General features: G+C 41.9%; 1 protein-coding gene across 4 annotated transcripts in view; it reads left to right on the forward strand.

The window, feature by feature from the left end:
• trak1a (trafficking protein, kinesin binding 1a) overlaps nt 1-16,974 on the forward strand; it is a 37,323-nt gene extending 20,349 nt beyond the window's left edge. For all 4 annotated transcript variants that reach the window (XM_087848057.1, XM_087848055.1, XM_087848056.1 and 1 more), the window contains 14 exons: nt 2,826-2,902; nt 3,839-3,955; nt 4,103-4,203; nt 4,410-4,518; nt 5,306-5,384; nt 5,510-5,640; nt 5,746-5,820; nt 6,341-6,478; nt 6,606-6,682; nt 6,787-7,026; nt 7,472-7,782; nt 9,757-10,239; nt 11,712-11,814; nt 13,030-16,974. In XM_087848057.1, coding sequence (XP_087704183.1) covers nt 2,852-2,902; nt 3,839-3,955; nt 4,103-4,203; nt 4,410-4,518; nt 5,306-5,384; nt 5,510-5,640; nt 5,746-5,820; nt 6,341-6,478; nt 6,606-6,682; nt 6,787-7,026; nt 7,472-7,782; nt 9,757-10,239; nt 11,712-11,814; nt 13,030-14,092 — 3,078 coding nt within the window. In that variant the 5' untranslated portion in view covers nt 2,826-2,851 and the 3' untranslated portion in view covers nt 14,093-16,974. The remainder of the gene's footprint in view (nt 1-2,825; nt 2,903-3,838; nt 3,956-4,102; nt 4,204-4,409; nt 4,519-5,305; nt 5,385-5,509; nt 5,641-5,745; nt 5,821-6,340; nt 6,479-6,605; nt 6,683-6,786; nt 7,027-7,471; nt 7,783-9,756; nt 10,240-11,711; nt 11,815-13,029) is intronic.
• Nucleotides 16,975-17,512: the final 538 nt, after the last annotated feature.

Consider the following 17,512-nt stretch of genomic DNA (forward strand, 5'->3'; position numbering starts at 1 on the left):
AGGGCTTCCTTTCTGTTTACTTTTCTTTTCTTCTCTATGAACCTGTGTGCTACAATTTAGGTTATTATAATGTCTGTAACTCCAGACTTCAAGCGCACCCACTACTTCTGCTGCACACACAAAACCGAAGGCCACGAGGGTGTGCTCACGTGGAGGTTTGATTACATTATGGCTCTAAATACAGAGTCACCAACTCTGTAAGATATCTGTGTTTAAGGTGATTGTCTTTAGTCCTGCCTATCTCCAAAACCCACATAGTTTTCACAGCTGCTGAACAGGACCACTTGTCTGATGTCCCCTTTCCTTTGTCATTGTCTTGGAGCAAAATAAATAGAAAGAGATGGTGTGTGCGTGTCTTAAGTTACCCAGACTTTGGATTATATATCAAGAAAACATCCTGCTCACCTTGCAGAATTAGGTTACGCTTCCTCTTTGATAATCCAGGTTACAGTCACCTTCTCTAACCTGTGCTGTTTGTCTTTAATGCCTGTTTCTCACCAGACTGGCTTATTAAAGTCAGTCAGTAATAGACAGACTTTCTGTAGTCAGATCAGCTTTTGTTAGTCAAACCATCCTCACTTTTTTCAGCTTAGCCGTTTGACCTGGGTGGAGTGTTACCATGGAACCAAGTCAGCATGGAGAGTTTGATAGATGGGAGGTAAACAGGCTGCACTCTCACTATCTGCAGCAGAGTCCTCTATTAGGCCAGGTATCAAGTAAATAAATGTCTTGTGGGTGTTGTGTCTCTGTGTCTGTGCATGAGTGCACGTACACAAGTTTCCTCATACCAAATTATTCCATTAAGTTTGTGGTTCAGCAACGCAAACATGAGAAAAGACTGAGCGTGGATGTTTCTCTTTGTGTGTGTGTGTGTGAGACACACTTGTGTCTGACAGATAGTTAGCCTTTTGTGAACAACCTCTTTGAAGTGGGACTGTTTTTTTCAATTTATTTTTAGTATTACTATCAAGGTAGCTTGAATATTGGCATGTCAGCACACTTGTGCCATCCATCCATCCTCCACTTATGCAAGTCAGCTCACAGCAGGCAAAGCAGGATATTCGACGTTCTTCTCCCTACACTTTCCAGTTCCTCCAGAGAGATCCCAAGACTCCTCTCAATAGAGATGAGATGCATAATCTCTCCAGCAGGTGCATGATTCCACTTGTGCATGCCTGGAAAACCTCCAAAATGACAAACAAGCCAAGGTGCCCTTATTTAATCAAATAAAATGCCTTCGTAGTGCTTCAACGTTTCCTACCTTTGTTAGCTTACTTAGTTAAGGATTTAATCTATTATTAACTTTTATTTCCATCAAGCATCCTTTTCCTTGTTTCCAGCAGCCATATGAGGTCTGCACCACACAAGGACATGAAAATCTGTTGTTTACATTGGCCGGCTCTCTTTTGCATTCTGCCAGAACGTCACACAGTTTAGCATGTTGATGAAATTACTTATTAACAATTTATTATTGGTTACAAATAACATAATTTATCTTAGTGAGCTTACCGACATATTGCAAATCTATCAGTGACAATTTATGGGATTACAACTAAAATAAGCCTGATCAAAAAGAGAGTTGGTACCTTTTTAGAAATGTGTGTAACTAGTGGAGCTTGATGGCTCCATACTACTATGATTTGCATTTGTATAGCTCACAACATTTACATTTTAAAGGCTCCCCTGGGCCTGAGCAGGGGTATGGGGGTGAACTGCCAGTCCTTTCAGGCTGAAACTTGGTGTGAAACATTCTTCCCTGCCCCCGAGTTTCTGCCGTTAATGTGCATTTCCACAGGAATTTATAGCAATGTTCATTTATGAAAGTCTCACTTTTCATGCAGTGGAAACTTTAAAAAAAAAAAAAAAACTGCACTCACAAGTGAAGATACTTTCTAAAAAGGTTGCTATATTTTTTTTTTAAATAAATTTGAATGAAACAAGTTGGTATCAAGGAACAGACAAGCTAGTTTTGTTGTTTTATGCAGGTTATCTGTCTATAAATGATGTTTCCAAATTAAACTATGAAGTCATACAGATGTAAACTTCTGTTTGAGGACTGAGGGAGTTAATAATAAGCAGCATGGCTGAGGCGTGGCCCTTCACTCTGACCTCTGTGTCAGTATTCAATAACTTATCTTTTCTGAGTCATTTGCTAGGAACAAAAACCCTGAGCTATGCGTAGGGTCATTGTTGGCGTATTTATGCTTTCATGACTTTAGTGCTGTCAAGTCCAGTCTGCACTTTGTGCTGCACAGGGCTGTAAAACCGGGCATATGCATGAAGACAAATAAAGCTAATGCACTCCACACCCACAGCCCACACCCATTATAACTATGAGCTTTATATGGGGGAGAAAAAATGCCTTTTCTTCCAACACATTATTGTACAAATGTCTTAATGCACGCTCAATCATCCAGGTAAGTAAATCCCAAAACTGGACATGTTTATAAGTATTTACTTTTATACAGGTCATGTTTGTCAGGTATGAAAATAGAAACTAACTCCTTAAAGCATCCAACCTGACATTTTATCAAAAATTGTAATAATATATTATTTATTTCTATTATATTAAATGTTACCTTTCATTTTCTTTGGCGGTATCTGCATGTATGACAGAAATGGAAAATCTTTAAAGAGGCAATAAAAAAGTTGCCCATAGTGCTTTTTTCTGGCTTGAGTGATATGAAAGCAAACATGAAATCAGCCTAGAATATGATTTAATAACATGATTTATATTACAGAGTCCAAAAAAAAAAAAAGAACTGTTAAAGCTTCTTCTGGAAATGTTCAGCACTCAGTTGCTTTCACTGTTTCTGTGTCTGCAGTGTTGTGTGCTGACAGAGTGGGCCAGATGACGAAGACCTACAGCGACATTGACGCTGTCACTCGACTGCTGGAAGAGGTAAAATTCAATAAAGTAGAATAACCAGGAACCCAGGACACTGTCAGAGGGTCTGCAAGGCCGTTCGGTCACATGGTGTTATGTCATAGTCAAAACGCGGGCGGATTTATCAGGGTTGCGACAAAGAAAGCAACGTCATAAAGCTGTTTCCATCGGCTGATATTCAAATGTAACTTTATCCTCCTCAGCTGACTGCGCTGACCAACAGAATGTAAAGCAGGGAGGAAAACAGGGTGACGTCACTGTTAAAGTATGAACCTGAGAAACCGGACAGCATTGTGAAAGCATGGCTTAGACAAACAGCACCATCACCAAACACATGACTTCCATTACTGCGAACACAATTAATGTCAGATCTGTATATTTCTGAACATGTCAGTTATTTTTATTTCTTGTAGCACATGAAACTATTGCAGTATTTGCTTTGCTAGTAGCTTTTAATAGTACAATAAATAGTCCTGTTGATGTAGTGATAGAAACAGGAGTGGCTAGTTAACAATAAGCTTTTAATTATTGCCTCATGTTGACTGACGGGAGTTTTCCAGTGCGGCTGATGTACAAAGGTTTCCTTTTGAGGTTCATATTTAGTGATTAGTGGATATTGTGTTGCTTTTGCCACTCTCTTTTGTTTTGTCCTTTTCTTCACTGATGTATTTGAATTTTCACAACATTTAAAGCTGGTTTTAGCAATTCTGATAAACGCTAAGAAGGGTTGTCTGGTGTAAAAACTCTGTGTTAAATCAAATATACAGATCCTTCAAACCCATGTTTCTAATAAAGGAGCAGCTGAAACAAGCATCTATATATTAAACTAGGCTAATGGTTGAGGGGTTTAGTTTACGTAGACCTGAAACGGGGGAAAATTACTAACACTGGTCTTTGCAAATGTTTAAACTATTGAAATTCATTTTGCTAAACGCAGCTTTGTCTCTGCAGAAAGAGCGTGACTTGGAGTTAGCGGCTCGCATCGGACAGTCATTGCTGAAGAAAAACAAGGCCCTCAGTGAGAGGAATGAACTGCTGGAGGAGCAAGTGGAGCACATACGAGAGGAGGTAAACAACAATATGTGTGCTCGTCAGTGCTTCAGTATTTGGTGGTGGGAACTGTGTAATAATGTATGTCTCTGATGAGCTGAACGTCTTGCATGCCCCCCCCCCCCCCCCCCCCCCCTTCTTCTGACGTTAATCGTCTCCTTATAGGTGTCTCAGCTGCGCCATGACCTGTCCATGAAAGATGAGCTGTTACAGTTCTACACCAATGCAGCCGAAGAAAGCGAAGGCGAGTCGATTACCTCTACACCGTAAGTCTCCTTTTATTACCTCCTTTCCTTGCTGCTCAGTATATTTCCTCATTGTTTCAAAAAAACAAAACAAAAAATTAATCCTAATAATATCACAATTTAACTTAAAAGTTCTTTGGGTTTTAACAGGTTTTCTTAATGAAAATATATAAAGTCTGTTGAATGACTTAAACTAACAAGCGCAACTCTTTCCTGTGTGTTCACAGTGTCCGTCCCAGTGAACCAAGTGTGTCATCGCCAAACTTTTTCCCCCTGGAGTCGTTGCAGAAGAAACTCAAGGATTTGGAGGAAGAAAACAAATCATTGCGATCTGAGGTTTGTTTGTTTTTTTTGCCTGATAGTCTAACGCACATGCACTAGAAAACTATTACTTTTCTTCTTCTTTTGACTGCTCTGCATATCCTCCTTCACTATATCCATAAATTTCCACTGTCGTCTTCCTCTTTTCCTCCTGCCTGACGGCTCCGTCTTCAGCATCCTTTGTCCAGTATATCCACTCTCCCTCCTCTGCTCATGTCTCCAGCCTTGCCTCTTTAACTTTGTCTCCAAAATATTCAACTTGAGCTGAGCTGTCAGTCTGAAGTACTCAGTGAATGACTCAGACCCACACGGTGTTCGGTAACTGTTTAGTCACTTTTATTTAAATGTCACACACCCAATGTGTTTAGATCGGCACTGCTAGTTCAGCCATGGCCGGTTTTCCAGCTGGCTCCACGCTCACACTGCCGGTCCCCGACATCACTAAAAGGGGAAAGAGAGTTCATCAGCCTAATTCCCTTCACCTGGACCTCAGCCTCCCTGACACTGCCCCTCGAGCCCGCTGAGCCAAAAACCACACCCCTGCCACATACTCATTTCTGGCTTTGTCCATTCTGGTCACTTCCATTGAAAATCTTCTAACTGGCCCCCAGTCTTTTTGTCATTGTCTCCACACCATACATCATAGCAGGTCTCACTACCATCTTATAGATTCCCTTTCAAAAACATTCATATAAGAAAGTCTTATATGAATTATAAGCATGATCTTATCTTTGCTGTGGTGTGAAGTTAATTATTAGGATAATAATGTTGTTTCCTGTTGTTATTTTCATTTTCCCTCCAGGCGAGTCATTTGGAGACAGAAACGATCTCCTATGAGGAAAAAGAGCAGCAACTTGTCAATGACTGTGTCAAAGAAATACGTGAGTGGCTTTTTTTGTTTATTTGTCTCCACACACACACACACACACACACACACACACACACACTCTTTAGAAGCAGTGTGGCCACGAGCTGTATTTTGCTGAACACCTGTTCTCATTCCCAGGCGATGCCAACCTGCAGATTTCCTCTCTGGCTGAAGAGCTGGCTAGGAAGACTGAGGACGCCTCCAGACAGCAGGAGGAGATCACACACCTCCTCTCCCAGATAGTCGACCTCCAGAAGAAGGCCAAGCTTGTACGAAAGTCCCGATCTCTGTCTTAGATTACATTAAACGCTAAAAATACTTTGAATGCAGTCGGTTTCACACCCGTTGTCCTGTTTTGTCTGCCGTGTTGTCAGTATGCTTTGGAAAATGAGGAGCTGACTCAGCACTTGGGTGCAGCCAAAGACGCCCAGCGACAACTCACTGCTGAGGTAGGGCAGTCCAGGGCCTGGTCACCATGGCAACAGCACTGTGTTTTCTGCATTGCCAGCTGCTGCCAGATGAGGCAAATTTGTAGTGTGACAGTTATATATATTCCTGCCATCAGATTTGTATTTTTTGTTAGATTGTATGATTTAAAAATGATTACTTTATTATTAGGATGCTAATTATAAAGCAATCATCTTCCACATGCTTCCATCAACACATGTTATTGGTCCTGTAGAGATGCTGCTGATGGCTTCTCCTGTCTTCACATATTATTATATCACCAAATTTAGCACCCACAGTATATTGTCCTTTTTAAAAACATATTTTATACCATAATAAAACAGCATGCAAAGCTCAGTCTCTCCGAGAAGCAAATTGTATGAAAATCAGTCCTTTCACTGTATAAATGTAACTGAGAGATAAACGGGAAACAAATGACCTCCAGGCTGGAGGTGAAACACTCTGCTTCAATGCGTTTCATTTTCTTCTCTGTAAAGCTCTTCCTCCTTTCTTCACTTTTAGTTGCAGGAGTTGCAAGACAAGTATGCAGAGTGTATGGAGATGCTCCATGAAGCTCAGGAGGAACTGAAGAACCTGAGAAATAAAACTCTCCCGCTCAGCACAGCGAGGCGTTTCCATTCCCTGGGCCTGTTCCCGATGGTGAGTGATGGAGTTAAATTTTTAAGGGTTGTTACAATGCAAATGAAATGTACATAGTTAGATGAGAGACTGTCTGTCTGCATCACAACATCTTCAGTTCCCAAGTAGCAATTTGTTTCTTCTCCAGGACTCACTGGCAGCAGAAATAGAGGGCACCATGAGGAAGGAACTCCAAATGGATGATCCAGACGTAGAAGAGCAGAGGTACACATCCTTTTTTTTCCCTCCACAGTATGATCTGATTCAGATGTTAATCATTCGTAATAATCTAAAAGTCATCCATCAACTCCATGTTTGTGTGTCTGCAGACTGCATCCGAAGCGAGTTTTCCAAACGGTGAAAAACCTCAATCTGATGCGACAGCAGCGTTCTTCTCTAGCCCCCTCTCCTCTCAACATCCCAGGCTCCAATCAGACTTCATGCTTCACCTCAGGGCGTTCCAGCAGGGTGGGCACGCCACGCTCCAACTCCATTTATGGTAGTGAAACAGGAAGTGGGATCATCCTAGACAACAGGACTAGCAGTATCCTGGAGATGCCTGATGACGGGTACGGACATCGCTCCCGCTACGGACCGTAGATTTGAATGATGAAGCATAATGACCTGATGAAATGTATTTAATTTAGAAGCACCCCAGTTATGTGGTTGAGTGTTCATTTGCAGCTGTTTTGAAATTTGATTAAGGTTCTCATTTCAAAGTTTGGCAAAAACCTTCTAGTTCCAGTTTCACAAATAATTTCCTGTGTTTATTTGTCATATCTGACAGTAAGTTGAAAAATTTAGTTCCTTCTCTGATTCAAACGTTTGGATTATTTTTCCAAATGACTTGTGAGCGTTTTTTTATACACTTAAGAGTGAAATAACACAATTATTTAAGGTTTCTTCTTATTTTTTCCCCTTTTGATAGTGAATTAAATTAAACTATCATTTTATTATCTCAAAATAGAGATTAACTTTGCAAAAAACTGTACCGCTGTCTGTCTCCCTCTTCAGGTCAGAGGACTCCAACAAGCGCCCCCCTGGTACCCCTGGGACTCCGGGCAGCAGGGACTTGGAGGCAGCATTGCGTCGCCTGTCGCTCCGCCGGGACAACTACCTCTCAGAAAAACGATTCTTCGAGGAGGAGAGGGAGCGAAAGCTGGCTTACCTGGCCAAAGAGGAGGAAAAAGGAGGACCAGGAACCCCAACGGAAAGCTTGTTCTCGCTTTCCTCACATACCTCAGTTGGAAGCATCTGGTCGGGGTACTCATTCACACCCAGGTCCTACCTGCCGGAGAAGCTGCAGATTGTAAAGCCGCTAGAAGGTGATTATTCCTCTCAGAGTCACAAGTCCTCGAATCTTCCACACGATGAAAAAGCAAATCAGAATTTCGGCAGGGAAAAAGCCTTTCGCAATGAAAATGAGATTTTGAAGGAAAAACACAATGAAAATCAGAACCAGGTGCAAAATTGCAGCCTCACTCCTCCCAGAGCACGCAGCCAAGGCTGTGAAACCCAAAGTCAAGCAACTCAGAATGAGAATCAATACCTGATTTTTCACAAATGCAATCAGTCCAAGATCTTTCTGAGCGCCTCACCAGATCCTAACAAGCTGCGAAGGAGCTCCAGTTTGATGGAGCTGAGCAGTTTCTCAAGCTCACAGTCTCCGCTGGCTGTAGCCACAGGTCTGCTGGAGAGGTTGGTGCAACAGGATGGTAGTTTAAATCTGCAGCACTCCTTTTATTTTAGACATACGCAGTTGCGCTGCAGCTTTGAAATATAGGTTACCCTGCTGTGTGTGGAGCAGTGCACTGGTTCGAAGGCTGCAGTTTAAACATGAGAATATTTCAATGAACACGTTCTGCACACAGTACCTTATACAAAGTAGATTTAATGATTTCTTTTCCTAATATTTTATTCAAGTGTTGTACTTGGATATTGGAGCGTGTATCAAACTATAAAGTTGTGCACAGCCATAATGTGTTAAAAAGCCTACCTAGCACATAACAACATATGCTCACTGACACATTTGCAGTGAGCGATTTCCTGTATGGTATTTGAAATGCACTTTCTGTATTTTTGAACACATGCTGAACATGTTTCTGATGCCTTGTTCTAATAGAGGAGCTTTATTTATTATTTATTGAATTCTTAGTGTTAGATTGTCGATTCAGAGCAGTTATCACTATATTTATAATCTCAGAAACCTGTTTTTTGTTAACATGTACTTGTTGTGACCTCTTCAATCATCCATCCACTCTCAGTATTCTCCAGTGGAACTGAAAGCTTCCTTACATCTTGTACGATAGCACCACCTAGTGTCCAAACTTGAAGTTGCAACCATTTGCGTCATAGGACAAAAATGTGTTCCCCAAGCACGTGAACTTATGAAAATGTAAAAAACAAAAAGACATGGAAACGTTTCATTTCAAGTCTAACAGTGGTGCAGAAATAAGAAGTAATGTAGAAACAATCTCAAGTGATTATTTCTTAAATGTTCATCTGTCTTTATAAATTTCTGAGCCTTTCATTAGTGTCATGATGCTGTATGTACTGTCCACCTCTTCCACTCGTCATTTGTTGGCCTTTCAGTTCACTTTGGTCTTTGCACTTTACTCTTGTTCTTTTCTCCTTGTTTGCTTTCTTTGATGATTTCTTGAATAAAGTCTTCATCATTTTCCACTTTCCTTTTCTCTCATTTCTTCTGCGTTTGTTCTTTTGCACTGGCATCTCTCAAAATGCATCTCTAGTAGAAAACCATGTTTCTAGACTTGAAATTCAAGCAGTTCGGTGTGCGAAGACACTTTGGCCTATAGACATTCCTCCTTTGTCGTGACATCCACCCTCAGTGCTGTGTGCGAGAGTCTCTGTGTGCTGCATAAAGAAACGCTGTGACAGTGTTATAATCTAAGAATGAGCATTTGTTGTATATGTTGACGTGCATCGTCTGTGTTCCCGTCTCTACTTTGGAGCTTAGCCTAGTTTATATATGTGTATATATAACGTACTAACAATAATTTTCTAGTTTTCAAGCACATTTCAACACATACACAACACCTCCTGAACATAAGTGACGTCTTCGTGTTCACCTGCAATAATCGGGTGCTTTTAGAGTTCAAACAGATGTAGTTTGTTTAACCTGTGATCATTGAAAACTTAATAATCTGTATCTGTAATCGACAATCACAGATTTTGTGGTACTTTTTCTGTATGCGTGTTTAATGGAGGTCATGAACTTGTTAAAAATAGCTGAAGCTGCTGTTGATTTTCGTGTAACTTGAAGATGTGTTTTTTCCTAGGCTCTGCTACGCTCCACGCATGGCAGCAGCTGGCTCAGCCTCACATGGGTGCTCTGCTGGATCATCGGCCCGGTGTGGTCACGAAGGGCTTCCGCACTTTAGCGCACGAACAGGAACAGGAACAGGAGGACAGCTGGCAGCTGGACCAACCAGAGGAGGATGAAGTATCATGTGACTCATTTAGAGGCGTGCTAGGGGAGAGCCCTGCACCCACGGATCTGCCTCGCTCTACCTCTACTCCCGCAGTCTGCCGCAACAAAAATGGCAACACTGAAGAAATCAGCCAGTCAGACGCACTGAATGGAACGATCTGCGCGGCGGCAGAAGCAGTTCAGGGAAATGATGGACATGTTGCAAGCATGCCCTTTCCTCTCTCCAACACGTCCCCTTCCTCTCCGCTGCCTTTTTCTCCCGAGATCAACGGGCATGTGGACCCCAAAGAGCGCCAAACCTTACAGCCAAACACTGTGGACCGCATGCCTGGTGAGGGAGCCTCTTAGCTGGGGTTACAGCACTGCATCAAACCACAACACCTTCATGTTTGCCCTCGAGCATGGGGATAAAGGGGACGAGGGTGAACAGGAGGGGTAGCGGGTTTAGGGGCAGGAGAAAGGATTCATTGGACACGTGGCATCCCATCCTGCATGATCACGCTCATGTGTACACACCTGCACACGCACCCACCCCAGGAGCTGTCCCCGTGTATGCAGCCAGCGAACGGCAACGAGACAGAGTACATGTTTTTATTTTTGTTCTTTCATTTCCGTCATTTTCCATCTGCAGCCTTTCTTCTCAGTTCACACTTTCTTTTGCTGCCACTTTTTTTCCTTTATTTCAGCCAATTACGCTTACACTCAAAGTTTTTCATCTTTTGCAAAGTCTTTAGTATCTTTAGGTATATTCTGTACAACATTTTAGACACTATTTAGGAGCAGGAGGGTTTAATATTTCATGCTAAGCTATACTGTTTTGTAGCACACAGGCACACAGATACAGAAAGAAATTTGGCAGGTCAAGTGCTGTTGGGGCAGCTGTTCGAGTCACATGAACTCATGACACTTGCGGCTGGCTAATATTGGAGCCTACTGAGCAGCTTTGGTGTGGATGACTGCCGTGCCATTGATATTCTCTTGTCCCAGAGTACAAATCTTGTGGGAGTGGGTGGCTTTAACTTTACGGCTATGAGCCAAAAATGAGAGAGAGAATTTAAAACCCAAAGCTTTATTTTTATTAAGTCAACATGGTACCATTTAAAATGGAGAAGAGGCGCAGACTAGAATAAACCTTTGTAAGTGTTCCCAGTACAGGGAAACACAGAGAATAATAAAACAAATTAATGCAAGAAATTCAAGTGAACCAAACCCTAGAAAGGGTGTAAACATTGTAGTGCTATAACTGTAATTAATGTGAATGTAAAAGCAGAGCACAACTTGAGAGGCATGGATCTTGGATCTCTTTATTAACACTAAAGTGTTGCAGTGAATCAGCCCCGTGTGGTCTTGGTTGTAACTTTAATACCACTGCAATGAAAAATCTGCCTCATAACTTAACTCTTCTACCTCATTTAAGTGTTTCATAATTTATAAAAGATCAAAGTGGAATAAACACATCTTTATGCTTTAGGTATACAAACTGAATATTCAGTCACATCAGATAAGTGTGTGACTGATTCAGCTGCTGTTTCTTGTTGTCGAGGCTCACCCTTAGCAACTACATTTTCACAACCAAGGCTATTAGCTGGGATAGACTTCGAGCTTCTCTAACAGAAACAAGTATACTGGGGGGGCTAATGTTAGCTGGGGCTTTCGCTCGGGTCCTGTACTATGCCCACGGTCTATTTTCTCCACGTTGTTGTGAACATTGTTTTTGCCTCGTTGTGTTTGGTCTATTTTGTGTCAACACTAAAAATCTTCCCCTCTCTTCTTTTTTTTTCCTTCCCTCCCTTTCTCCTCCAGTTCTTTTCCCAGGGAAGTGTATGTCCCACACTAGCTCCACATACACCTTCACCACCTGCAGGATTCTCCACCCCTCTGATCAGCTGACCACTGCATCCCCCAGGTAAAGAATAAATAAATAAACACATCAACACTTAAATACTTAATTGATAAACCTTTGTCTTTAGCCTGATTTGTGTAATGATAAACAACAGCTGGCAGTCAGACATATTGTTTTATATCTGTACTGAATTGGCAGACCTGAAGTAGTAAGTAATTGAACGAGCCAGGTTTTCTATGATTTTCATCAAGAGTAGGTTTCCAGACAGGGCTTCTGTGTTGCCGTAGACCTGGCGCATAACGCTCAATGTCTTGATTTGGCTTAACAGGTCATGTGACGAGGAAGAAGAACTGGAGTTGTATCACATGGTTGTTATGGCCGAAGTAGAGCAGACCCATTGAGTACACCTACTAGTGTGCGCATGGGTGAGGAAATGCATGGTAGTGCATTTCTAAAGATTTGCTGGTGTGTGAAGCAGAATAATTTGGGGGAATTTGCACTGTCTCTCTTTTGTCTGGTCAAACTTAGTGGGCAGCGACTTGTGGGCAGCTGCGTGAGGCAAATTTCACAAGCACTAAACTGCGAAAAAGCTCTGCAAACACAAACATGTCATTTTTAAAAGCTGTGTCCTCTAGTTAGTCACTGGACAGTGTGCTTCTTATTTGCCTCATAAGTTTCCCTGTTAAGAAGCCGCTTTGTAACTAACAAACCTGACATCCAGGAATCCAATCACTGATCCAATCTGATTAAATCTAACTGTGTTATACTCGGTGGAAATAAACTAAGCAAAGAGGTCCATTTTTTGGGGGGAGGATTGAACAAAGCGTTCTGAGAATTGGCTGAAAGGAGATCACTCACTTTTAATGCTTAAGGTCAGCTTTCATCTTGGAGTCAGTTAGTTTACAGTCTCAGTTTTTTTGGCACTTTTCCTATTAGATAAATGTCACGTGACGGTGTACTCCCTGCAGAGCGGTTAAGGGCTACAAATTGGACTGCTGTGCTTAATGTTTCTTCACCATGTATACGGGGCTTGATTAACTAACTTACTGTGTGATTAAATTGTTTAATGTGTGAACAATGTGTCAATCAGACTCGATGTTTCTGAGTTTTAAGAGTACAAATCAAAGAATGTCTTTGAGCTTAAACTTGTGTGCACGGCTCAGTCTTCCAGAACAAGATCAGATTTAATAGTCATATTAAAGGCTGGTGGTGTCTGTATAATTTTGGTTATGCTTACTCATCATTTTTCTTTTGTTATGTCCTTCCATTCCTCTCCAGCCCAGCCATGGCTGCGTGTCAGAGCAGTACCTGCCCGGGCACACCTTCCCTTACGGCCTCCCCTGTACCCTTCTCAGCCCCACACACGCCTTCCTACACACCCTGCTGCACACCTCGCCGCCTTTCCCTCTCCCTCTCCCTCGCCGAGTCCTCCACCAACCTTAGGGACTCCACTAAAACCACCAGCACCTCTCTAGGCCTGGTGCGCCTCCTGCTGGAGAATGGAATTTCTGCCTCAGTGTACAACCCACGCAGCTGGGACCGAGGGCTGGATGCTTCGGCAGTGTTGGGAGGGGTTCAAGCACAGAGGTGCACAGAGAGACCGGAGCAGGGTGGAGTCAAGCAGCTGGGAAAACGTCCAGACACCCTCCTCCTCCTTCAGCCATCCAGCCCACCCAGCTCACCTCACTCCAAATCGGCTTCCTCGATCGCTACAGGCCCCATGTTTCAGTTCAGCCCTTCCGATGACGACCCGCCGTACTACGATACCTTCCTCGCTTCTAAGCCGGCTCGTACAATTTTGAGGGAAGTGCTGGGGGAGGCAGAAAGGGAGAAGGAGGGCCAGGTGGACGATGACAACCAAACAGAGATGATGAATCTGCGGCTTGTGGACAAACTGAAGAGTTTTCGCACCCTTTCCCCGCATTCTGCTTCAGCTTCATCTGGAAGTACTCTGTTAGGCCCCTTTGGTTCTGCTGGACTGGGGAACAGCGCACTGGGTGGGGGGCTTCCAGGACTGAGGAGGAATCGAAGCTATCCCGCCATGGTGGGGGCCAGCATGGTGATGAAAGACCCAGGAGGCCCCCCCAGCACAGAGATACTCATACCGCATACGATGCAAACCTCAAATACACAACAACTCACAGCGCACACACAGGAAACGGGCAAAGTGCAAACAAAAAAGAAGACACTGGTCACAAAAGGCGTGCACGTACCACAGACTCTAAATGCACTAGAAATGGTCACATCGCAGACGATAATACAGAGACACGTCAGGCCAAACGGCGAGGAGGGGGATTCGACCAGACACGACAAACACAACGATGAAGAAACCGGGACATAATGGAAGCATTAAGCGCATTACATCATATTACAACACACAGTCTCGCATATTTTACAGAGTACAGTACTTATGACACGACCACACGTGCACACCCACACACACTCATTTACAAAACAGCATAAGCAACTACACCGCAGTCATCTCTCCCGGAAGAAAAAGGTTAAAAAACAGATGAGTGACAGAGTCCAACTACAATTTTCATCTTTCTAAACAGTCATGATAAGTGAGGTGGGATGGAAATATTGGCTAAGAACTGTTACACTGTGTTATACTCATATTCTGTCAGGCCAGACTAATGATGTTGCCTTCTTGTCTGTTGTAACTGCCCAGTATATTGGACATACAGTATAGTATAATATTAAATGCCCAATCTGGTGCACGTGTCCACCATCTTACCTGTTTTCGCAGAAAAATGTAACAAATTCTTCTTTTTTTTGATTTATGCAGAAACTGGGGTTCTACACTGTACTTTTAAGATTACACATGGCCATACACCAGATGTAATGTGTATGTCCTATGTAAACCTGCTGATACTACAAACAAGATACTCCTCCAGTTTTTGGCTTTGCTTTCTAACTTTTAACTCAATGTGCAGCCAAGGAGTGTTTGTCGTGTCCAGTCCAGTGTTGCCAAAGACCGTCAGCCAAAGCGAAATTAGAAGATCTTCAGTTTAGGAACTGTAAGAAAAAAGTTTTGAATGACTGTGATTTCTGCAGTGACGACTCATTAAATGTGATCTGCTCTATATTTAAGTCGCGGTTAGAGACGAAGGCAATCTGACTAAACTAACATACAAACAGTGGTCCTATTAATGTCTTTATTAAAACCTTTCAGATCGTGCTTGTCTCTAATTGTGACGGATTGTAGTCCAGACTGCATTTTATGAATGCTACTCCTGCATTATGTGTGTTTTGCAATGCAGTGGAGTTAGCCGAAAGCTATGGTACGTAGCAGTGGCCATGGCTCTAGAGATCGAGATTATTTTCTGCCAGCAACCCCTCCCCTCTTTGTAATTTATACTTTCAGAGAGAATCCAGATTGGGGCTTTATGTCCTCTTGCTGTGACTGAATTTTCTTATGTGCCTAAAAACGAACATACTGTATGTCTGTGGAATATGGATCTGCGTTTGTTTTAGTTGATTACTTCATATTTTATGTTGCCTTTATTATTATTGTTGTTGTTATTGTACGGTATGCAGTAGAGCGGGTACATAAATGTACCTATGCCAATTTAAGGTGTTTGTGGCTCTCTGTTTTTGTCATTTAAAAAAATTGGGGGGCGTTTGGTGCACACGTAAAGGGGGATGCAGACCAGTCTAGATACACAGACATCTGCTAAAGCACTGTGACTACAGACCTGCAGAGAACACGAGTACTCCCCCCCAATTTTGGCTCACCTCTGTTTTTGTATTTGTCTAGTCAGCTGGAGGACGACAATGAATGTTGGGTGATTTGATTGAGATTTCGATGTATAAAGTGGTCGATAACATTTTAAGTCCTGCAAATTCCAAATGGAAGCTGCCACATTACAAAAACCTCTGCAACATGCTAACCACTGAGCTTTCACCGTAAACCAAAGTTATATGCTGGTGAATACTGGGAGGGACCATTGTCGTGCAGGCTTGAAGTTAGTTTCCTTCATTTATTTCTTTTTGCTCATATTGCATGTGCCCCTTGTAGCAGAATAATTTGCATACATGCTGACACCTTTGTTATTTATTCTGTCAAGCATGCGCGGGAGTAAAAAAGGATTAAAGCAATATTAAACAAGACTTGATTTCTGAATGTAACTGTAAAAAAAAAAAAAAAAAGATTTTTAAAAAATGGAGCGACTTGAAATATTCACGCTGGTTTTAACAGCTTGTTGTTTCGTCTGCAACAGTTTTCTGCTGATGGTTTGGTGTCACTGAAGCGGGTCCAGTTGCTGCTGTTTGAACTCACACTTTGATGCTCACTTATGAAGCGGGGGAACATTTTTAAGCACATCAACAGTCATTTTTTCACCGATCCGATTTGTCAAACCAACTTTCTTTTGTTCATTGCCACTCTGACATTTTGTTGTGCACATTGTTTCCATTAGAGTTCGAGTTTGGGCATTGCACCTGGACCTGTGAGTGTTTAGTGGGATGAATGGATGCTGACCTGCTGTGGTTCTTGATGATTAAATGACTAAACAAGCAAAGTTTTTTTTTGGTGGGGGGGGGGGACAGATACTTAGCAATCATTGAAGTACGTGGATTGTAAAAAGTAAGCACATCTGTAATGACAGCTGTTTAAATGAAGGAATTTTGAGGATTTTATTTATTTTGAAATCTCACAAAAGCATTTGGAATCCTTTCATTCATTATATTAATCAGTTAAATGCGAAACCTTTTAGTTTTTTTTGGCACTTATAGTAAAATCTTAAAAACATTTCCATTTCTAACAGTGGGTAAAAACCCAACAGTACACTGATGCTGCTCAATGCTTCATGGCAGAGCAAGGTGTTTGTCAAAATCAGACCATTTTCAGTATTTAAAAAAACAAATGATAAGACTGAAGAAACAAGGAGATGGTGTATGTGTGTTTGTGTGTGTATGCTTTGCTTTTGTGTGTGTGTGTGTGTCAATTCATCTGAATGTAATTTATGACAAACAGTAATCTGCTGTAGGGCCATATATTTGTGTACAGTATGTTGATTTAAGTTCCGTTTGTGTTAACCTCATGAAAGGGAACTATTATTGCATTGTAAATGTATGCAACACAGATAGTCATGCTAACTTGAAAAAAATAAAGAGTCATTTGAGTTGTTTATTTTTGGGTAAAGAGAGGAAAACTGATGAGTTCTATTCTACAGAACTTACTGTACTGTCAAATAAATTAATAAATAAATAAAGACTTTGTTTTGCTTCATTCCAAGTACACTTTTTTTATGTGTCGAATCACAATAAGTCACTTCAAGCTGCTCGACATTCTAAGGTGAAGAGTAGTGCTGTGTGATCCTGCAAATCCTGCAAATACCAAGTAAATACAGAGCCAATATTACCGATACTAATACTTATCGTTACCTATAAAGGCCGATGGATGCTGTGTAGGGGAGAGTAACGCGTTATCATTTATCAAATCGATCATCATCAATTTGCAAATTCTGAACAGATTTTAATGGCCACATTTTACTTAATATAACAAAAATCACCTTTTCATATTTTCATATATTGAGTGTTAGTGGTTTGGGGTTTGGGGACTGGCTGGGGTTGAGGGAGGGGAGGTGAGACAAAGGCACCAGAAATTAGTAATAAATAATGACTACATGCAGAGCGGTGTGTGTAAACAGTGCATCATAGGAATCCCCCAGGAGCCAAGGGCTATTGAAGCATAACTAAGGGTGGGTTTAGGGTCACCTGATCCAGCCCTAACGACACACTTAGTCAAAAATAAACA

Source organism: Neolamprologus brichardi, chromosome 11 (assembly GCF_056152115.1).
Source record: "Neolamprologus brichardi isolate AB-2024 chromosome 11, ASM5615211v1, whole genome shotgun sequence".
Taxonomy (NCBI): domain Eukaryota; kingdom Metazoa; phylum Chordata; class Actinopteri; order Cichliformes; family Cichlidae; genus Neolamprologus; species Neolamprologus brichardi.